Raw genomic sequence first — 23,642 nt, 5'->3', positions numbered from 1 at the left:
TGATATCAGTTTTCTCTGTGTGCAGATGTGTGCGTACATGTCAGTGCGTATACACACTGGTTTCCCACAGGCATAAATCCCAGGCCATGCTGTTACATGAAGGAGAGCACTATCAGTTATTTGCACTTTCTCAGTTCTGCTAAGTTCTAATATATTTCTAGCTGGGTTAAGAGGAGCCCTCTGAATACAAAGACATTTTCATCTGACTACCATCCATATATCACTCCTTTAGTTCTTCTTTCATCTTTCCTCTCCCTCTCTGCTCACTTGTTTTCTTATGTTGTCTCTCATTTTTTAGTTCATTCCTTCTAAGCTCATGAGGTACCAAAACACTTAAAAAGCATTGAGTAGCATCTTCCAAAGTCTTCAGTGTACCCAAATAGAGGGGCCTGGTTTCCCAGAGATTGCATGACTGATGTACAGAAAATATGCCTCCAGGAGGTGTCTGAATCACTTCCTGTGGAAATGAAACTCAGAAAATCACACTCTGTTTGAAATCCCCAAGTGTGAGCCCAGTTCAGACAGATGCAGGTTTCTGCGTGTGTGTGACCCATTAGCTGCTGTGATTAGTGTAGTTCTGAGTAACACACAATTGAGACTTTCTTTCCATTAGTAATTATTCTAGGAGGGCATTCCTGCAGTTCATTAAGTAACATCTCTTTTGTTTAGTGCAAGAGTTTATGAAAGGCAGATTAGCCTTCCGGTGCCCAAAGGCATGAGCCTAAGCCCTATTTCTTTATTTTTTTCTTCCAGATTATTCCATTCTGACCGATATACGGGCGTCATTATTTTAATGTTGAATACTCAGACAAGAGTGCCATGGATGTAAAAGAAAGGAAACCGTATCGATCTCTGACTCGGCGCCGCGACACGGAGCGCCGCTACACCAGCTCTTCAGCCGAGAGTGAGGACAGCAAGGCTCCTCAGAAGTCCTATAGCTCCAGTGAGACCCTGAAGGCTTATGATCAGGACTCCAGATTGACCTACAGCAATCGGGTCAAAGACATGGTGCACCAGGAGGCCGATGAGTTCTGCCGAGCAGGTGAGTGCATCTGAGTAGGTACTACTGTAAGCAGCGTGCGCTAACCAGCTCAGTGTTGAGAGCTGGGGCTTGTATGGGGGCTACCTTTGAAGGACTGTGTGACTTCAGCAAGATAGAATGAAATAAAACAAGCAAGGAACATCTTTAGTGTTTTACACAGATGTGAAACGCATGCAAACTGATGTCATTAAGTGGGATACCACAAGCATTAGCATTTACTAAAAGGCATACTCTAATTATATAACTTGGAAGTACAGGGAAGTACTACCTTTATCCCATATTCTAGAAACTAAAGTATACCTTATATATGTTGTGTGCATCTGTAACAGCCCCTTGACACTTCCTACAGTTAAACCAGACCCAATGGGTGCACACTGCACAGTCAGTCTCTACGTGTACTGATACTGCATGGAAAATTTTCTAAATTCCTGGGCAACATGCTTCAGGTGCCCCTACTTGAGCAAGTGATAAACATAAGAGATGACCTCCAAATATCTCTTCCAACCTTACCCTTTCAGAGTTTCTTAAGCCCCTGTCTGCTCAGGGGTCCTTTAAGCTATGTAACGTGCCTACTCTGTCACGAAGGAAATCAACAAGGATCTCAATACAGAAGACAACCAAAGGAGAGTACCATTTTTACATTGTTTGTCTGGGCTACAGCAAAATCCAAGAAACCTGGAAAAAGTGGGCCAGTTGAACTGCTGGTGGGCTAAACTATCCTTGGCACTGCATATGGCCTGCAGGCAGCAGGTTTTAGACAGGAACATGCTCCATTTTCAGAACAATGGTAAAGAGACATTTTTAAGACATTTTGAAGAGTTTTAGGATTCCATTTAGTGAATATGGGTCAGAGAATCTATGACAATTTGAAGGTACATGAGTCCACGTGGGCTCCAGAGTCCTAATAAAGATTCCAGATATTTTCCTTCTTATTGGTAGCCTTGAGTCAGCAGTTACATTCTTGCTGCTGTTGTTGCCTACATGAGGTAGATTTCTGGCCACTGCTATAGCCTTATCTTCATTTTTCTGCAGAGACATGAGTAACTTAGTTCAGAAACCAAGCAGGGTTTCACATAAATTATTCTTAGAAGTCCATAGAGAAAACATGAAATGGTAAAGTAAAATGGAAGAGGCAGCATTCCAGCCAAGGAACGTAAAAGAGCTGACCCTACTCTGAGCTCACCCACTGCAGTTTGGAGAAGTTGATTCCCCAAAGGGATTGCATACAACTGCACTAGTTTGACTTGAAGGCTGCTTATTTTCACTCTTCAAGTACCATGTAGTTGTGCTTTTGGTGCAAGACACATCTTTAAGGCATTCACAAGCAAAATGACTTACTTAAGTCTCTTTGGCCACATAGTATTTGTGTTTCAGGAAAGTTGCAGCAAGCAATAAATAACAAAAGGGGCAGTAGGTGTTTTAAGTAGAAGTTTGCAATCCTAAAAGGATTTTCCTTCTTAGCAATTCTAAAGTATTTCATCCTTTCTAAGGAATCTAAGAAGTTATAAAGAAAAGGAAACCTTTTAGGTCATTGAGTTTGCTCACTCCATACAATATATTCACTATGCAGGAGAGATGTGAATTAGTGTAGGTCAGCGGTTTTCAACCTGTGGGTCTGAGGCCATGCAGGTCTATGGACTTCTCCTAAGAAGTTCACAAAAGATAAAGAAAATCCTGCCTGTTGACAGGGGGTATAAACTTGTTATGCAGAAACTCATACTTCCCTAGAAAAATTTTGAAGGATACTGAAGTGTTTTAAAAACCTATGGTCTAAAGTGGCTGAAATTGATTGAGAAGTTAAGATTAACCATGTCAGGGCCTGGTTCTGCTTCAGATATATCACCCACACATTTTTAACTTTATGATGTTTTCCCATTTTATCCAGATAGTCCTAAAGCTGCCCTGAAGAATGATAACAATTGCTCTGGACTTCCTATGCCAAATTTTCCACTGACATAAAGTCATGAATGGACCTCATTTAATGGTGCTGCTTGGCCTAATGCCAACTGAAACCAAGACTTATTATATCTTTCATGACATCAACTAGGCAAAGTGAATTTCTCTCCTGAGCTGGTTTGGAAGGCAGAGGAGGGAAACATTTCAAATTGACCAAATAAATTCAGTAAATAAACAAGTCAGCATTTAAATGGTTATAGCTAGAGTGTGAGTGCCAGCAAACGTGCAAGTCAGCACAGGAAAAAATAGATCAGATCTGAATTAAAAAGTCTCAGATATTTATTATCTTCCTTTTATTGACTTGAGTTCTACCAGCTTAAAAGGCAACAGTGAGCATAGAATATGAAAATCGATGCATCTCCTGCTGTTTATTGCAAATAAATTTGATTTTCAGTTAATTGTAGCAGTCATTTTTCATAATTTATGAGCTGCTGTTACTGGAGAGTATCAATCACACTGAATGTTGATGTGTCAGATGATGTTGAATGTGGCTCCTTGCAAGGGAAGTTGGAGACTCAACACAGTTGGTGACTCAAACGCACGAGGAAAACCAAAAGATGATCTTCTCCTACTCCACGGCAGATAGTTTAAAAGCTATCCAGCTTTGCTCGAAAGTCAAAACCAGGAGTGAAAAGTGAGGTCTCTGGAGAGATACTACTTTTGTAATTAAGGTCAAGTTCATTTGCTACCTCATGCCATGGAGTAGTAGTGGATGTTCTTTCAGACTGTTTTGCAGCCAAGTCAAACAGATTAATCTGCTATACGTTTGCATTGCGCTCCCCAAGCCAGGCTCCAGATTTGTACGGATGTGTGAGCCCCAAGCTACCTTTTGTCCACTCTGAAAGCTTTAATCTTTTTTGCTCAATTAAGAAGTTGTGAAGTTCATGAATATTTTAAATAGTTTAAGTGTTATCAGCTGTAGATCCATAACCGGCTGGACCACGGTCATTTCCTCCTGACATGAAACAGTTCCTTCTCTAAATTGATGTGGAAACGTTGTCCAGTCCCATTATTCACTTTGCATTCAAACATTTCCTTCTCTCTCTTCTCTACAAGCTGCAAAGTCAACAGAACAAAAACACACACTAAAATAATGGTTTATTGGGGCCAAGTGATCATTAAGGGCATGCGTGCTATAATGTGAGCCCTTCCCTATGCAGCAGGGCATAGGGACAAGCCAGATTGTTCCCACAGGCATGAAACCAGACTCTGAAAAAGCAGAAATCTGTTTCTATTGGATGCATGTTTTCCACCATAACAAAACAAACACAAGGAGAACCACATGCTTGTGTGGTTTTGTGTAAAAAGAAAAGCATAACTCACTTTTGGATGCAACCTTGGGACTGAGGTCCAGACATGATGAACGAATTTCAGTAATGAATAGATAAGAACATTGCTGTTCCAAGCTAGATTGGGGACTGAACATTCCTGGTGATTATGCATTGAGATTCTGCTTGTAGAAACATGTCTGAGCTGCAAACACTGCTCTAAAACTGAGTCTGAAACCTGTTCATAAAACTTGGCATTGTTGGGCTCCACATCTCTCTTGATTTGAGGGGATTAATTTATTGAAGTAACAGGAGGAAGCCAGCTAGACTGATTTTGATCACTGGTGTTGGTACTTGGCCACAATCCAGGGCCTGATGCCTCCTACTGGCTGTAGATAAAGTTCCTTAATCCATCTGATCGAGGCATGGTGTAACAGGAGTGGGGCTCATTGTGCCATACAAACATAATGCGCAGATAAAGACTTTCACAGGTAGCAAAAGTCCTTTAAAGGCATTCAGGGCTGCAAAATAAAAGCATGCATTAATAAATAATGTGGATTAAAATGAAGCCACTAATTGCTCTCCTCAGCTTTCTCATGTAAGTTTTTGAACAAAGTGTGCTAATATTTGAAGACTTTCACATCAATTCGGTCTGATTATAAAGCTCAGCATGTAACTAGACATGAACTCAGGAATTATTTTTGAGGTTATGTTTTCAGTCAGCTGAACAATTGCATCTATTTGCAGCCAAATAATCTCTGCTGTGGCTGTGTAAGAATGAATAGCTAAACTTAGTCAAGTTGTGAGTGGTCAGCAAGGGGAAAGTCAGCTCACCAAAGGAAATTAAAAACCCCAATAAGTAATTGCAGCGATTTCAAGGAGAAAAACTCATTCAAATTTCCTACAGTAGTGGAGTTACAAGGGCTATGATAGGACTTTTAGTTATTTCATTCCCATCTTTGACTCATTCCAAAGTTTACTTTCTCGTTCTTCTAAAGAATTCCAAGATCTCTCCATCCTTTTACTTTCAAACATGATAATTTTGTGGAGTAAGACCTGAATTTTTGTCAGGGGTAAGGCTCCAGAGACATGAATTCAGCTGTTTTTTGGTCATGGCATAGTTAGCCATCAAAACAAAACATGTGAACTTTCAGTGTGGTGCTAGGACTCAGGAAGAAGCAGGGTCATGTATGAAGACTGGAGATGAATAGTTTCACCACTGAAACATGCTTGATAAGCCTGTTCCCTATTAAAGAATAACCAGACTGCTGCATTTTCTCCCAGAGGAGGGCCACCAAGATAGTAAGAGATCTGGAGCACCTCCCATACAAAGATAGGCTGAAGGAGATGGACTTTTCAGACTGGAGAAGACAGAAGGCTGAGGAGAGTTCTCATTATAACACTCCAAGATTTAAAGGGAGATTATAAACAGAAAGGAAATCAACTTTTTACATGGGTAGATAGTGAAAGGATGTGGGGGAATGGTTTTGAACTTATAAAGGAGGGAAAATATAGATTAGATGTCAGGGGGACATTTTTCACTGAGATGGTGGTGAGATGCTGGAATGGGCTGCCCAGTGAGGTCATGGATGCCCCATTCCTGGAGATGTTCAAGGCCAGGTGTAGGGCAAATTGTTTTAAAGAAAGGAATTCAGATGGAATAGTACAGAGGATGGTGTATTTCCATATGGCTTCATACAGATGATACAGAGGCTACTGGGAAAGAAAAGGAAGGCTCACCTTCATGACGGTCAAGGCGTGCTGATGCCTCCACTAGGGAGGGGTCTCCAACAAGAGATCCTTCCCCAGTGGTGGTCAGCCCTTAAATGGGGTCTGGGAGAGGTGGAGCCAGACTTCACCCCTTCTGGTCACACAGGTACATTGCCTTCACCTGTGCCCTTGTGGCTGACTCAGTACTTGTCTCTGGTGATCAATCAGTAGTTCAGGCTGTGATTCAACAGTTCCCATACACCAGGTCAGATGAAACCCAGGGCATTTTGATCCAGTACTGCCTGTAGCAGGGGCACTGGAACTTGATTATCCTCAAGGTCCCTTCCAACCCAAACTTTTCTACGATTCTGTGATTCCAGGAGCCAACTTCTCTTTGCGAGAGCTGGGTCTTGAAGACGTGACGCCCACCCATGGGACTTTGTACCGGACTGATATTGGGCTGCCTCACTGCGGCTACTCCATCAGTGCTGGCTCAGATGCCGACACGGAGGCGGACGTGGTCATGTCACCTGAGCACCCTGTGAGGCTCTGGGGACGCAACACCAAATCTGGACGCAGCTCCTGCTTGTCAAGCCGGGCCAACTCCAACCTCACCCTCACGGACACGGAGCATGAGAATACCGAAACCGGTAAGTGATGGCACCGCATGTGATGCAGCCTCAAGCTCTACCAGCAATGCTTCTTCTTGCACTGCACCTTAATCTTCCTTAGTTTTATTTTTTTTATCAGACTCAGTGAAAATGCTCTTCTAATAGCCCCATGTCATGGCCTTTTGTACTGTCCTACAGAGTGTTTGTTAATAAACTGCTGGAGAAGCTCGTACTTATTTATCACAGAGACAGAGATCATTAAGCGGCTGTAATACTTTCTCTGCTTTCTGTAGCGACCTTTCAGACAAAAAGCATTTAAATCTCCCCTCCCCTGGCCAGTGCTGCTCTTATCTTTGCTACAGATTTTCGGGGCAGATAATTTCCTTCTTTTCCTCGCTGGTTCCTTGACAGGAGCCGTTTCATTTATGTAAATTGGCTGACTGCTCTCTGAAGGAAAACGGCGGTGAAATATTTTTAGAAGCTTTTTTCTTCATGAGAAATAAAAGCTGAAGGTCACGGATTTTTTATCTCGATAACTTTGCATCCCCTGCTGAAGGGACTCCTGCATGCCTTTTGTAGGTCCCGTGAACCTTTTGGTCAGCAGTTCTGCCAGGCAGAGTAGGAAGGAGAGAGGATTTTGATTCAATTGCAGCGTGACCTGGGGGTTCACACAACCATATAAGCCTTTGCACCTTTAATTCAATTATGGCACAGCCTGCTTCTTAATATAGCCAAGTCATCAGGAGCTTAAGCTCAGCACTGAAAGCTGATGTGAAATGACTGCATGGCTTGTTCTCTTTATGCTTTTTGCCACAGTATTATAGTGACAAATGATGATAACTTTTCTTTGGGAAGCCATGACACAGCGAGACATACACCACCCACATGATTTTATGTTTAACTCCAACGAAATTACAGTAGAAGCTTATTAAGTTTCTGTTCAGTGAAAATGATGTATTAGGCAAAGTTCAAAGATAAACGACCTTCTCTTTAAAGGATGTGCAGAATTCATTTTTAAATTGTCCTTACAATATATTTTTTAAGTTTGTTAGTGTGGCATCTTATAGGCTATCTTCACCCATTAGAACAGGCAGATAACAATGCTGGAGTTTAGTATTTTACTTTCTAGCCTCGTGTTTCAATAAATAAAAAGAGATTATGAGGGTTGATTAGAGTATGCACACTCTCAACAAATGACTGAAAAACCCAAAGCAAACACCATGCAATTCCATTTTGTTCTCACATATGCATGTCATTCTCCTTTGCTTTTTATGGTGGTGTGAGCAGCCATGATCCTATCCCATACATCTTTCTTTCCATGCCAAAGAAGAAAAGGAAAGCGCAGAATTTTAATCTTTTTGTCCTCCTTAAGAGGGAGGAATTGAATTAGCTGACAGAGCCTTTTGCACCAGTTTCCGTAACGCTATCTCTACCCATTCAAATGCAACTTTGTACCTACATATCACTTACAAATGAAATTATATTAGCAACAACACATTAGCAACAGTGCATGCTTTGAAAGGCTTTACTGAAACTAATAACAGAGGCAGTAGTTCTCATGTCAGGACTGAGACAACCTCCAATTCTTCTTCCTATAAATTTGATGACATGCTAACCATTTGTTGGACCAGCTTTTTATTGCAATTAGAAAAGTGAAGACAGCAAAGTGGAGAACATACTTGCAGGATTTTAAGTGCTGTACAAATTTAGAAGATTCTTTGGGCCCAAAGCATTTACTGTCTTAGATACTGAGTGTTTTGTATGCGAAAGGCTGTATCATACTCAAAAATACAAAATCTGTGTAGCATTGATAGAATCTAGAGAGAGGTGGTGACTAGTGTCTAATTGTTCATACTGACAAAAAAAAAAAAAGAGGTGTTGGAATGCAAGGGGAAATATTACTACCTGAACTGTGCTGCTGGAGAGCTTGAACTGAGACTTCACTGTGTAGACAGCAAAAACACCCAGCCAGGTTCAAGTTGGAAAAATGTGCCTGGAGCTGAGAGATCCGTAATTTCAGTATAGGTGTTTCAATTGAATTTGGGATATAAACAATCAAAACACGAGATGCAGAGGGAAAGGAAAAGAAAGACGAAGGACAAAATCTGAAGCCTTCAGTAGGTCCCTTCCAACCCCTACAATACACAAATAAAAATTGGACATTTCCATGTCGTAATTTCTTGGCACAGATAAACGTGTGACAAATATTTGCAAACAAAACCCTCACAATCTTAAATGTGCAGTTGGAGAAAGCAAAGTCTGGGATACACTTCAGAAATTTTGTCATGCAAATAGGAAGGTTGCTCTGTTTCCTCATTTTGCACAGAAGCAGTGTTCCTACCCAGCCAGCCATCACATGGGCTATGTTAAAAAATCCTAGATTTATAGGAGAAATGTTTTCAAGATGACATGAAATTTTGCTAATGGCAGCATAAAGTAACATAATGCTATGACTCAGTTTACAGGATAACTTTATTAGTCAATATTAATTGTTGACAGTATTGATAGAAGTTATAGCCTTTAGCTGAAGTCAATAAGGAGCTTTATGAACCTGCCATCAATAGAAGATTTTATGGGGCCCATTAAAATAACTTTTCCAACGAAGGTTAACGTCAGCGATTTTTACGTTGTTCATTATTTATCCAAAATAAATAATCAGAATTTGCCTCTGATGCTTCTAAATCCAAAGCTGTTGATCCACAATTCTACTGAGATATTCATTGTGTTCTTGCAAAACAAGAGGTCCAGCTCCCTCAGCTTTTTCAGGTTTATTTGAGGAGTGGAGATGCCTTGGAGGAAGAGATATTCTGTTCAGTAAGTACAGCCACAATCCAATCATCTTTAAGGAAACTGATGAAGGGATCTGGTTCCATGGCATATTGCAGTCCATAAATCACGTGCACAGGCAGTTGGCATGAAAAACCTGATGTTTTATCTGAACTGTTCTCAGGCTTTCCAGAAGGTTGAATACCTTCACTAAGATATGAGTTTGTTTTCAGTAAGGTAAGCCTGTGTTATAACACTGTCATTGCCTTGAGATCAGTTGCTGCACAACCAAACAGCCTCAATGGCTTCTCCTCAGATGGCCAATGCTTTTTTCTCAACCTGACAGCTCACTTGGCAGAAAAAAGGTAATGGAAGAATCATCTCTATGTCTCCTCCAGCCTAATGCGATCAGTCTGTACTGCTAATGTAGCAGGCACTTAATGAAACGTAAGGGATATTTTGCAGTGTGATCTAGATTAAGCTGAAATAGTGAACTCACATCATCCATGCATGGTGAGGACTTCAGTACTGAATGTCTAAATAAGAATTCTGGAGAATACTTTTGCTATATTAGTTTGCAGTAAGACTGATTCAAACAAAAGAAGTTCCTGAGGCAGTCAATGGATCTGAGCCTGACAATGACTTTACCAACATTACCTTAGGTAGCCCTGAACAGGCTTTGCACTGAGCTAGCAGCTCTTTAATATAAAGAACACAGTTAATGAGAACACAGTAATTGTCTTCCTGCAATCGACTTATTTTGCAGCAATTCAGCCAAAATATTTCTAATCACAGAATTGTCATCACAAAAATACAGAGCCACAGAGTAATTTCTGTTGGAAGTCACCACTATCAGTCCCTGATCCAGCAATTTGCAGCTTAAAGTGGGGCTAACTTGGAGGTTAGATCCGATTGTTTTGTGCTTTAACTAGTTGCATTTGAGTATCTGCCATACTGGAGAGTACACAACCTCTGTGTCAGTTCTGGTGTTGATCATTCTCATTGTGAACAACTCTTCTCCTTGGAGGTAGTCACAATTTCTACTGCTATAACTCATCTCCTCACCATGCACTTTCAAGAGCAACCTGTTTCTGTCTTCTGTATATCCTCACACCTAAAACTGTTAGAAGACATCAACTGTATCTCCCTTTGGCCATCTCTTTGAACTGAACAAAGCCACTGTGATCTTCCTCTCCTGATAAACTGTGTGTTGGTAGTAGGCATTGGTAGAGATAGTTGAAAAAGTCTGGGAACTTCCAATTTAAAAGTTCTGAGGTGTAAATGAGAAATAGAAGCTGGCAATGGTCTAGACCAGATGCTGCCTCAGTCAGAATGGTTGCACCTGCTGGCCTTTTCAACATCAGTTTGTCCACTTTCAATAGTTTATAGCATTGCTGAGATTGATCTGAGGGCTACGCAGAACAGTTCAGATTGGGTTTTGAGAACTTCAGGCTTTTTGACTATCCGGGCTGCTCCTAACAGATGCACAGATGGATGGTTTTTGTGGTTAAGTTCCTATGACAAAGACTGTGAATTGCTCTATAGAGAAGGTCCTACCCTACATCCATCCTTATGAATCATGCAAAGAGTCACCTTATAGATTTAAACACGAGAGAAGGGCAAAGAAGTGTTGATATTTCCATCCAGAATACCTTCCATTCACCAAAACTGAACCAAACCAAAACCTAATACTTTTGTGTCTACCTTCAATGTGATAGAGAGCTAACTGGTTTATTCAGCACAGTTGCTTCAGAATCATCAGTACAACCATATTTTAAACACTTGTCCTTGTGAAAGTGGAGTTGACCTTAATTCTTAGCTATTCCATGAAAGCTGAGGTGAACTGAGTATTCATTTTAGTTTTAACCTGAGTTTAGCCTAATGTCCACTGAAGTACACAGCTGTTTATATGTGAGAAGGAGCAAGAAAGAGGGGGAGCATTTCTTCAGTAGCAGGTAAATTTAGGAGTGAATAATGTCCTGTAGATGTGCAGAGTGGAGCTGAAGTTTCTCTTTATCCTCATCTTCCCTTGGGAAGAACGTGGACAGTATTAAGAAACCAGAAGGAGCTCATGGGCAGGATAAGTAACATCAGATGGCTCAAGACAGTTTGACCAAGCTGGAGACAATACAGAATCAACTACTCAACTGTGATAGATTGTGTAAAGAAATCATTGCAGAAGTGCTGCTGAAGTGTGATTGAGAGATCAGTAGACATAAATTAAAATTTAGATCTAACAACAGTGGAAGCTGAAGATCAGGCTGCAAGGCAATCCCTGCTAAATCATTCTGTGTGTGTCCTCCTTTCCACTTTAGTAATTAAAAGACTGAGTAGGAAGCGCATATTCCTGCCAACAATTCTACCTGCATTTTAAGTGAGTAGAAAGAGTGAGATAGGCATCGTTGGAACTCAAAGCTTCATGATCTGGATGCAAGTACAATCAGCCCCAACATTTCTGCCACTCATCTGTTGGTTTCCTCTGTGTAGTAGAAGAAGTTAATGTCGAGGTCCATTTGTCTTTGGCATCACCTCTGAAATCACCAGTCAGTACCAGAAGTTGTATGGTGAGTATAGCAATTCAAACACTTACTCACTTGGTGACAAGATTAAGAGTACCAATTCATTTTACTTTGCGGGACCCACATCCTACAGAGAGAAATAATTTTTCTTTTAGTCACTGCTGTTCTGGGGTGCATTTAAATGAGCTTTAAAACTGTCAAGGAAACAACCAGTCCCATATCCCAACCCGCTTTCTGAACCTCACCAGCATGACTAGGAAGGTAGTGAATACGTTATAGTTAATTTTTGCTTTCCTATCACATAAATTGCCTTCCTAGAAAATTATCATATGCTTTCATAAAACTGAAATGCACTAGCAATCAGGAGCTGGAAAGCTCATGTGATAGTTCTGCCTGTTCTACCATCACAGACCCAACTCTTAGCCATTTAATTGACATAATACATGATTTAAAGAGCATTTCTTGCAGTAACCGCCACACTTTCTGATTCCACATTGCTAAAGCCATTATTGCTGCTGGAAGGAGTGCTTAAGAAACTGCATAGGAAATTAGGACTTGATAGAAACAAATGCTCGTATAAGATATTTAGAAACGTGGGGATATATTATAGCAGGAAATAATTCAAGACAAGTTCTTCAAGCAAGGAACACCAAAGAAACTATATAATTTTATTTCTCCTGGGTAGTTAAGAAATCTAACTAATTTTTCCACTTTTTTCAGTTGTGTCTGATGTAGATCTCAGCAAAATTTGAAAATTCATTTTCAGACCTAGTCCCAGCAAGCTGTAAATTTCAGTATTGTTTAAACACAGTGCAATACACTGTTCACCACCAGGTTTCTTGCATGCATTTTGACTTAGTGAATCAGAAAGCTGTTCTAATTGTCAAGTCACGTATTCCTGAATTTCACATCTTTGTCCAGGTATTTTCTCCTTTTTCTTCCACAATATCTTGTGGGACATTAGGCAAATGTTAATTATTTCTGTGTAATTCTCTTGTTCTCTTTGGTTGTCTGGAGCACATCCTCCTAATGTTATCTGTAATGTATCTACCAGTGGTCCTGAAAGGTGTTCCTTTATAGCTATGAACCTCTACCCCTGAAAGATTTTTACTCAGTCTTCTTTACATTTACTTCCCTGTTTCCCAAACCATGTTGACCCAAACTACTGGCTCAAACTACAGTTCAATAAATCAATGCAATTAGCAGTAACAGAATTCCTGTGTAATCTTAGCATTACAAATTATTTGATAATACTCTAGTTGATAATCCATGGTGACTTTTCTTTTATTACCATGTTTTGCTGAGTAATTTCCTTTCAGGCTTCATACACTCCATTGTTAATATTGTTACCGTGGTTGCAGCAACATCTTTTTCTTTTTTTTTTTTTTCCTTTGAATTAAATAGTGCATTATAAAGTACTTCCAGTAAATGAGTGTATGCTTCAGACCTGCTTCTTCTGCAAAAGATGTAGGCATAAATGTGATACTCAGTCTCTGGAGAATTTAGAGAAGAGATTTTAAAAAATCCTTTTTCAAAATAGATAAATTTTCTTAAAGTAATGTGCTGTGAGCTCAATTTTCTTACGTTTCCTTTATGCTTTTTGAGTTGAGGAAGACAGGAATAAATTAGAATTTCCAGGTCAAGATAAAGCATCTGCTGGCTGTCATCTTTCACTTGCCTCCTATCAGTTGTAACCTTAATATTAACAAGATGTTCCAACTTGAAATAAAAATTAGCCAGAACCCTTAAGACTGAAGATCCATCATCAGTTGTAGGAGATAGAGAAAACTACCAAAATGAGCAGCAGATCCAGAAAGGGATTTTCACTAATCCCCTTCCCTGTTTCAGTTCCTGGACATTTTTACACTCTTCCTTTACTTTTTGATATTACATTGGGAGTGCTCCTATATTGCAGCCTGATTGCAATTGAAGCTGCTTTATAGAGATATTCAGAGACTTGATGAGCACTTGAGATGTGAAGGTCGGGGGAAGGAATCTGCCTTTGGGCCCTCCAACCATAAAGGTACTAATATTCCTTTGAAGAGTATTAGTCCTAAAAAGGAGTCTTTTGCCACACGATCATCCAAAATGCAACATTCTCTGGTGAAAAATGTCTCCCTTGAAGGCTGTTACGTCCTCCTTTCTTGTGATCCAACTTTCTAACTGCTGATATCCTTGATGATGGATTCCTAATGTCTCTCATTTTCTGTTCTCTTTTGTCCTTTTCAGACATTAGACCTTAGATGCTTCTTGAAAGTGAAAAGGTGAGGCACCTCCTCACTTCTTCACAAGAGTCTCATAGACTTTTATCCTGATGGGATGATATACTGATCAGGTTTAGGGCAAAAAAAAACCACACTTCACATCTCTTCATTTTCAACCAAACCCTGTCCCTTGAGTGTAAAAAAGCCTTTTTAACTAGGAAAGAATTGAATGACACTGTCTCTCAGGCAGTATTCAACCCACCCAAGGTTGAAGCTCCTTTTGGTACCACCAAGCTCACTCAGGGGACCTGAGAGTGTGCCAACTGCTTCCATACTCCCAGTTTAGAGGATGAAGGTACGTGAGATTAATCTGAGTTTAATAATTAAACTGCTGCATTACTGAATAGTATCTTCACTTTGGTTCTCAGTGAAAGGATTCCCACTCATTTCTAAGGCTAATTTATGTCATCACAGGCCTGCTTGCCTTTACAGAAAAGGAAGGCTTTCTGTGTATTTCATCTGTGTTTCCATATGATATGTCCCATACGCATTCTATTTTCTGTACTGCGCATGAACAAATGCTGACATTAAAAACCTCCACAGTAGTGAACTGAAGTTCAATACAGATTAGTGTATAGATATCTTGTTATTAGTATTGTGATGATGGTGAAGCCATTAAGCAGGAGAATAAGGCCCAAACTCTATAAACTCATTAACAGCCTGAATACTGGGGGAGATGGTGGGTAAAATCAATATTAGGAGGTAAGAATTTATCGTTCTTTTCAATTACACTGTTAATTTTTGTCCTCTCCTTCACCATTTTAAACTGCTTTGTCATGGAGACTTATTTTTTTATGGAAAATAATTGTATTTAGTAACATTGCTGGTCAGCTGCCAAGTATATCTGCACTTATCTGAGTGCCACAAATAATTCCTTTTGGTGTGAAATACTCTAGGGGGGATACAGCTAGTGTTAGCAGAAAAGACCTATTGCTCTTTAAATAAAAATACTTGGGTTTGAGGTGGAGTTTGTTTGCCCGTGCCAATGGGGAAGGGCTAATGACATGGAGGGAGATTTATGGTCAGGACACGGAGCCATCAGAGCGGGTGTGGACGTTGGTGCTTGAGGCAGGTTGGACCTGCAGCTCAATGTGTATTTGAGTAGGATTTTCTTTGTGGGGCCAGGAAACATTTGTTCCATCCTAAGCAAATAGTTGTGATGGAGAAACAAAATGGAAAAAAAATGAAATAACTATAGGGAGAAATAAATCAAAACAAGGAAAGAGTGAAGGCTGAGGGCTCAGAATGGTCTAGCATTTACCAAAGGATTCTCCAGCCTGTAGAGTTAAGCCTGTTGGTGACCATGGACGAGGGAGACAGATGTTGTTTTCCCTTGCCTTTTCTCCCTTTTCTGCTCCATTCCAGATACAGAGGTGTTACACCAAGTTGCAATGGGCAGGACAGGTAAATATGCTATCTCCACCCTCTGAAGAGATGCAACACTTTCCTGCACAGGGGAAAAGGCACACCAGGCTTTCTCCCAGCCTGGAATTTCCAGATGCTCATGCCTGTTTCTGTGAATTCCCCCTTTTTTTTTTCCACCTACTTCTAGGTGCACGATGCAGTGTTAGCTCAAGTCTAGTTCAGTGTCCTCAAGCACCCCTCAAGGAATCATGTTTTGTCTTCAGCAGGGATACACCTCCATCCATAAGCAGAACAGAGTGAGAAGAAATAGCACATTATTTTGGTTTTACCCATGCCTGGAGGTGTGCAGTGATGTCCAAATAAAGGAAAGCACAGCTTCTGTCATGAGAATTTGTTCATTAAAATCTCATTTCTTTATTTCCCAGAGGCTTTTGATTAACTGTTAGGCAAAAAATGCCATTTTATTCAATCCAGGGCAGTGATAGAAGACTGCCCTAATTCTGCAAACTTCTCATTGTTTCTTTGAACTGCCCCTAAAAACTTTAATGCCTTCAGGCAACTTTTTCTTTTGTTTTGCTCTTCCCACCACAGGTTGTTTTGAAACACGCATGTAGTGGAAAGGCTTTACTAATAATGCCTCTCTGGTGTTCATCTAGATTACATATTTTATAAGCATAACTTTATTATGGCCCAGTCAAAAGTCCTTGCCACATGTATCTAAAAATACAGTGACATTTGGGCAGCAGACAGTACAGGACTTGAAGAAGGGCTGCTTTAGGGTGGACACTGGAGGGCACTTGCAGATTCAATCCATGGTTCTGCTGCAGACACTGCTCATCCTTGGCTGTATCACTTCATTTCTCTTTCTGCAACATAGTTCCTTGTTTAAAAACTTGTTTTTTTTTCTTTCTTTTTATGTGGTGAAGCCATTACTTTTGTGAGGCACTAAAACTGAATGTCCAGAGAAGCTGTGGATGCCCCATCCCTGGAGGCATTCGAGACAAGGCTGGATGTGGCTCTAGGCAGCCTGCTCTAGTGGTTGGTGACCCTGCCCATAGTAGGGGGTTGAAACTAGGTGACCTTTGAGGTCCTTTTCAACTCTGGCTGTTCTATGTTTCTATATTTCTATGATTTGTTCACCAGACTTATGGATGTAGGAGCAAACAATGCAATGGTACTTCACTTCTATCCAGTAAAATATTAAATGAATCCTCAATGCTCCAGCATTTAAATACTGGCCTGGGCACCCTCAAGCTGGCAATGGATATCTTTGAGGGAGGAGAAACAATGCTATTTGCTGATGCTGCTGAACTTATTGAAAAGCTGGGGAGATTAATTGTGTGACTGTGAGATGGAGAGTGTCAAACAAGATTGAGTAATTATACAAAAACTCACTCCAGGAGATCACCAGAGCTTCCCAGACCCTCTAATGGTCACCCATGCTCTTGGAACTTGCTGAAAACCAACTCAAAAGGCTCAGAAACATGCCATCTCCCCTCAAAGCATCCAGCAATTGTTTTCTTCTCCCCTTGCAGCTCTCTCTACAGGCAAGACCTCTTCAGGCCTCCTAGCAGTGAGTGTAGCCCTCTTACTGCTGCATTTAATGACCTCCAAAGGGCTGCAGAGTTCCCACGACCAACTTCAAATGTGGCAAAGCTGGGGAAGAGTCACTTCCTCAAAGGGACAGCTTTTCACTGCATTTGGAAGCACGTGCTTTGATCGCTGCCCTGGTCTGGTTGTTTTTTAGTAGAGAGATAAAAAACGTTATTTTCTTATTTAATTTAAATACACGTTTACTCCTTTAAAAGAGAAACTGCTAAAAATGAAATTGAGAATTACGGCAGTCTCTCTCAGATTAATGCTTAAATTGAGAATAATTACTCAGAGACTTGTAAGTCCTCCTTGTAAGTCAGAGGGCTGTGAGGCCCCAGCACAGGTTGCCCATGGAAGCTGTGAGTGACCCATCTCTAGGGGGGGTTCAAGGCCAGGTTGGATGGGGCCCTGGGCAGCTAGAGCTGGTGGGTGGCAACCCTGCCCACTAGAGGAGGCTGGAGCTAGATGATCTTTGAGGTCCCTTCCAACCCAAGCCATTCTACGACTCTGCCTCCATGATTCTGAAATCACTTTCAAGCCTCTGTGTCTTAGCTGCCAAACTCTCAAAGAAAGTCAAAGTCTTGATCTGGGCAAGCACCAGCACCCATCTATGGAGGTGCTAAATCAGCTCCTGACAGCAATTGCTTCTTGAGCAGCTGAAAAGGGAAATTTTCCTCACCTCAGATCACTCAAGTAGATCTGCTCAATGAGCATGTACAGAGGTGAGAAATTCACCAGCAGTTCAACAGGATGAACGAATGAAACCAGAGACAAGACATTATATTATAATGCTAACTGTGTTTGGAAGGACAGCTGGTTTAAGAGCTCCCAGGCTGCCATCTGCCTCATACCCTTGCAGAGATCCGTCGTCCCCACAGTCATGTCTCTGCAACAGTTCACATCGTCTGACTCTGATTTGCACCCCAAAAAGTTGTGTTCTCAAGGACACAGTGTCACTGAGGTGTGATTTCTCACCTTCTTTCTGCTGCTCTCCCTGGGGATGCTGCTGTCCCACACATACTTCCACGCAGGGTAGAGTAGCAGAAATCCCACCCCAAAGAAAATAGTCCCAATGTGGGTCAAAAAAATGGTCAGTGGCCGAGGATGGATGATGAAAGCACCTGGGAAATATTTAATCAGCATTGTCAGCCAGGAAAAAGAACTGCTGAGCTCTCTTGGAAATGTCCCTCAGTTCCAACTAGCACACTCTCTTTCCAATTAATTTTCTGTGCATGACTTATTTTCTTCTTCTATATCCAGTAGGTTCAAGCACTTTTATTAATCACAGTCTGGGAGGAGAGGGTGAAATTATAACTGAATTCTAGTTGCCATTTAAATGCAGCTTGACGTGAATTCCAAATAAATGGGAGGGGAAAAAAAAAGCAAAAATTCCAGCAATCATCTACTGAATAAGAAATCTGTTGTTCACCATTTTCACTTCATAAAAACTGTAAAAAGTAGAAATCTGAATAAATGCATGCTAAACTATATAATTGCTGAAATAAATATGTATAGATATAGGGTATTCTTTGATTTAGCATAAAGAAGCAGCAAATTATACCAATCAGTGAGAATCAGCCAGTTTTAAAAGAAAACAACTGAAAAGCACAAATGCAAAATAAGATTAAAACTGATTATTTAAATCAGGATTCTCTGTTTGCTAGTTTAGACCGTGATTACAATTTAAATCAAGTCACTCTGCCATGAATAGTTTAAGGACAATGATTTCTCTCTCTTGTATCACTGGTGGATTTGTTAGCTACAGGGCATTAGGCTACTTGCAGGACTTGGATATTCCAAATCTCCATCTCCAGCCATGTTCTTTGCTTGTTTCTGGTTTTGGTGTTTGAAACAGAAAAATAACGATCCTCATGTGCAAGAATGCAAATCTGGAAACCCACACAGTCTCCAGGATGGTTCTATTTCTTTTGGGAGTCCTCATAGGGTAATTAAATTGATACAACTGCAATCCCAGAGCTAGGCTGTGGTGCTGATTCTCCAGTAACACAGGGGCTGGAAAAGCAGCCCTAGCCCCATATTAGAGTATTAAGGGAGTGACTCCCTCTCTCCTAGGTACCACCACTTTGGATAATTACATTCCACTTAACAAAACTCCCTTTGCACCTGCAGTTGGACGAGGTATTTCTCCTCCATTAAATTGCTCTGTTTTGCTGCTTTGCTTTACTGAGCAGCTGTTAATGTTCCACCCCAGAGGTGTCTGCAGTTCAGTGATGGGTGAAATGATTAAGGCTAGCAAAGCACTTGATCACTGGGAATGAAAGGTGCTACATAAACATACTCCATTAGTTTTATTAATGCTCAATAAAGCAAACTTTTCCTGTAGCTAGTTCTGCTCCTCGTTGGTGTTTACTACAACTCATTCACTCTAGGAGAGATGGTAGACAAACACAGCACAAGTGCAGGTTGCATTTTTCAGATTTCCTTAAAGGTGCTCGTTTCCCAAATTGATGAGTTGCCCCATCTTAAGCTAGAGGACCATGAAATGAGTGCTTTGCCCTCTCATATAAGTCTGAAGGAGTGTTAATCTTGGGCCATTTCTCAGGAGAAACAAGGTGATGACCTTGGGAATTGTACCCTTGTGCTGGAAGAGTAGGAAACTTGACGTGGCGTCACTCTGTATAGGGAATAGGGAAAGAGAATAGAGGAATGTAGAGGAATGCCACATGATAGAGTTATCAAAAAACTGATCCCTTCATGCAAATCAAGTTTCAGTCTTTAATTGTGTTGTAAGCTTAATTGATAAAGAAAGGACTATTTACATATGTGTAAAACTTAGAGTTCTGCATATCATTGGCCTTTATCACCTAGATAAAGGATGACATAGACATTCATGCAAAGAGAAAGTAGGTGTTTGCATCTGTAAGTTAAATCCTTAGACCAGACTTGTGATACACAGTAGGGTGGAAACCTGCTCTCCTTTTCCTTCCAAGGATCGGTGATCAACCCCACTGGAACATTTTTGGCTGTTGAATGTTCATGGAACATGGAAAAGAGGGCTCCTAAGCAGAGTCCTTGCCATTCTTTCTGCACAGGACTCCTTCCTCTGGTATGCTGCCTGCTTTCAAATCATGAAAAATTTCCTTTCTTGGTTAGTTACTTTCTGTTGGGGCTGTGAATAGAAAAAGCAGAAATCGGATCAACTTGCAAAATTTCCATGGCTCCCATTTAGGCTGCATGAGATATTTTCATAACTCTCATTCATGGGGGTCATGTTTTTTTGGAACAAGGATAGCTTCTTTCACGTGAGCTGGCAGTGAACAGGGTGGCTCCCAGATGGCTTTTGGATTATTACCCTTTCTGTTCCTGTTAGCCCTCAGAATTCATGTGAACAGAAGCAGAGTCCTGGTGACGCATCAGGGGACAGTCCTATCCCGTTATGGAAGCTGAAGGTACCGAGTCCTTTTTTGATTATAAATGAGCCAAGTTTGAACAACAATAACAACTACAGCAACAAAGTTAATGTCTAATGCTGTGCAAGTAGAAAGCTATTGAGTACAGCAGGATGACAGCTTTAAAGTGCTGGCTCCATAAAGAGCCATAGGCTCAGTGTGAGTAAGCCTCTCAGCAGCATCTCCATGTGATGCTCTTGGTGTCTTGCAGCTCATGAGCAGATATCTTGCAGGAAAGCAAACAAAAGGAACAGAGCAACTGAGTGAAAGCCTCTGTGATATAGAACAGTTTGGACTAAATTCTGTCTGTAAGCTGCATGACTACACAAAAAAATCTCTCCAAAAGCATATTTGAAAAGAGATCAGAGCTTTTCTCGATGGATTTGCCACCTCTGAACTGAAGCTTTGTTTGGAAACATTTAGGAAGAGCCACAGCATGAATTCTGAAACAAATGCTGCCCCCAATTAATTTTTATCTCAGCATCATATTACAGTTGGTCCCACCAAGAGAAAACATTCAGTAGGTGATCCCAAAGACATCCTCAGTGCTAGCATCATTTCTTGACCATGAGCAGCACCTCAAAAGATTCATATTGCCATAGACTGTGATAAACTGAGTTCTTAGACTTTTTAAGTTCTTTTCTTCTGGTTTGTCTCACTGTAAGTAATGTTTTCCAAACCTTCAGTGGTCTCAGAAGCTATTCCTTGTTTATCACTGTCCTCCTTGCATTGGGTTTGGTTAATTCATTCTTGGCTTTGCCTAAAGTTTGTGCAAATTCACTTGCATCCATCAAGAGAAGAATGTCCAGACCACAGTAGAGATGGTGAGATGTCAATATTCCTTTTTCCCAGCAGACAGAGAGAGCAGAGGAATCACTCAGATGTTTTCCTGGAGAAAGTAGGTAAAAAGCCTCTCCCAGAGCTGATTCACAGATTGATGACTTATCGATGGTGGCATGTGGGGGTTGAGAGGATAGGAGGGACAGATGGTCCATAAGGTTCCTTTGAGCTGCAGCCAGATACAAAGAAGAATTTCTGGAAGAGTTTATTTCCTCCTTGGACTTGATCAGGGCATTGAAATTCATCCAACAGACTTTGTAAAGCCTTTTGGATTCTAAGAAGAAGACATAGATCTACAGCCTCATTATTGCTTGTTCAGCTGTAAAACAAGGGCTACAAGGAAGGAGGGAGACAATAGAGTTTGCTTCCTTCCTGTGTACACAAGCTCCTCTCCAATCGGAAATTTACTGATGGTTCTGTTCTGAAATAATTATTTCAGCATCGTTTCTTTTGGCACAAGCATCTATCTGATCATTCTGATACTATGCAGGGAGTCACTTCAAAATGAGTATTTCCAAATAATTTTCCAGGAATAAATATGTTGGTATCTTGCCAAGTCCAGATAAACCTATGAATGGGAATCCAGAATAGGATGGAAAAAAACAAAACAAAACAAACAAACAAACAAAAAAAGAGAAAAATTAATAGATTCTTTACTGATATGTTTTTTCAGGTATGCAGACATATCTTGGACTTACACAGATCCTGCCTGAAAGCTAGCTGTGGACTCTGATTTCCAATAGTGTGAAGTAAGAGTGATAGAAATTACAGGGAATTCCAAAGATTGTAAGAAATGGGGACTTAATGTCACTGCCTTTGGAAAGCTGATATAGGAAGACCATAAGTAAGTGTGTTGAGGTACTGTGCAGTCATGAGGCAAGTTGGGAAGTCAGTAAATCTTTTCATCATCACGTGACATAAACCCTCTGAGATTTCACTCGAAGCCACTGAGATCCCAAAGCACTTGCACAAAACAGACATAAAAAGAAAAACACGACTTTGTTCCTATCTAACTAAAGGTAATTCATGGTGTCTGGATGTGTGTTATCTCCATGAAAATGGTATCACCTATTCTGTCCTCTGCAGCACTGTGTTCTTTTGTATGAAGCCTTCCCATTGTTCCATTTTAGCCCTCATGTCAGTCCCCATGTTTTGCACTCGTGTTTTCTGTAGTGACTATATGAGAGGTTTCAGAGGTGGGTGGCTGCAGTGTCTGTTTTGCACAGCTCTGGGAGGAAAAAACAACCTGTTGCATGACTCAAACTCACCCAGCATCTTCTCAGCACTTACAGTTTCTACCACTCAGATTTTGCATTCAGTATCTTTGCTCAAACAACTCTATTTCCTCTCTCCCTTTCTTCACCTTTATTTCTTCCTGATGAGCAATTCAGACAGCAAACTGTTCCTCTTCTCTGTTCCCATCAGTGACTCCATTCAAAGTCCTGCCCATGTTCTTATTTTCTTGGCAGAGCTATATTCAGTGAAAGCATTTGTTTCTCTAGCTAGAGAATAAAAATATCTGCAAGCAAACTCATTTCCCTTTCGAACAGCTTAGGACTTCTGCAAAGGGGGAGGAAAGTGCTTCGTCAAGTGTTAGGGGAACAAGAGAGACATCTTCTCCCCCCTGAAGCCCCCCCTTTTATTATTATTGGGAAGACTCTGTTAGTATCCTGGTTCCGTGGGGACTAGAAACATCTTGAAAAGATCTTTCACAGATAGCAAACTCACTTCAGAGATGCATCAGAAAGGAAAAAATTACTTGCTAGTAATGATATTTATCGCAATCCTTCCTCCCTACCCAGTTCTACAAAGGAAGCTATCTCTCATACAAAGGCCAAATCTGTTTCTTTTTTTTTTCTTCTTCTTTTTTTTTCTTTTTTTTTTCCTGGCAAACTCCCTGTTGAGCAAATTCCATGCATGTCATCTTGACTGATGGAAGTTTTACCTAAGAAGTGGATTGAGAGAGACTCCAGAGTGGGTCAGAATGATTTATTTGAGATAGATCTGATAATACACACACAAAAAAAAAAAAAAAAAAAGAAAAAGAAAGAAAAGAAAAAAGAAAAGAAAAAAGAAAAGAAAAAAGAAAAGAAAAAGAAAAAGAAAATAAAGGCCAGATTGCTCCTGCTCAACAAATTGGCTCAAATGCTGTTCACACAGCTTGGCAGAATCAGTGAAGCCCCAACCAGATGTCGAGGGGACTTGCACTTCCACCAGACTGAACTCCTCAGTGGAGTCTGCTCAGCTTTTCATCCCACCAGGACAGGAAAACACAGTTACAAGGCACCATCACTGGCT

General features: G+C 40.7%; 1 protein-coding gene across 1 annotated transcript in view; it reads left to right on the top strand.

The window, feature by feature from the left end:
• The first annotated feature begins 804 nt into the window (after positions 1 to 804).
• TENM4 (teneurin transmembrane protein 4) overlaps positions 805 to 23,642 on the top strand; it is a 334,278-nt gene continuing 311,440 nt past the window's right edge. The window contains exons 1-2 of the mRNA XM_065729933.1: positions 805 to 1,042; positions 6,357 to 6,626. Of these exons, the coding sequence (XP_065586005.1) occupies positions 820 to 1,042; positions 6,357 to 6,626 (493 nt within the window). The 5' untranslated portion in view covers positions 805 to 819. The remainder of the gene's footprint in view (positions 1,043 to 6,356; positions 6,627 to 23,642) is intronic.

This window comes from Cyrtonyx montezumae, unplaced genomic scaffold (assembly GCF_038088225.1).
Source record: "Cyrtonyx montezumae isolate F1298 unplaced genomic scaffold, pur_monq_1.0 scaffold_12, whole genome shotgun sequence".
NCBI classification, from domain to species: domain Eukaryota; kingdom Metazoa; phylum Chordata; class Aves; order Galliformes; family Odontophoridae; genus Cyrtonyx; species Cyrtonyx montezumae.
This window is presented reverse-complemented; position numbering and strand designations above follow the sequence as displayed.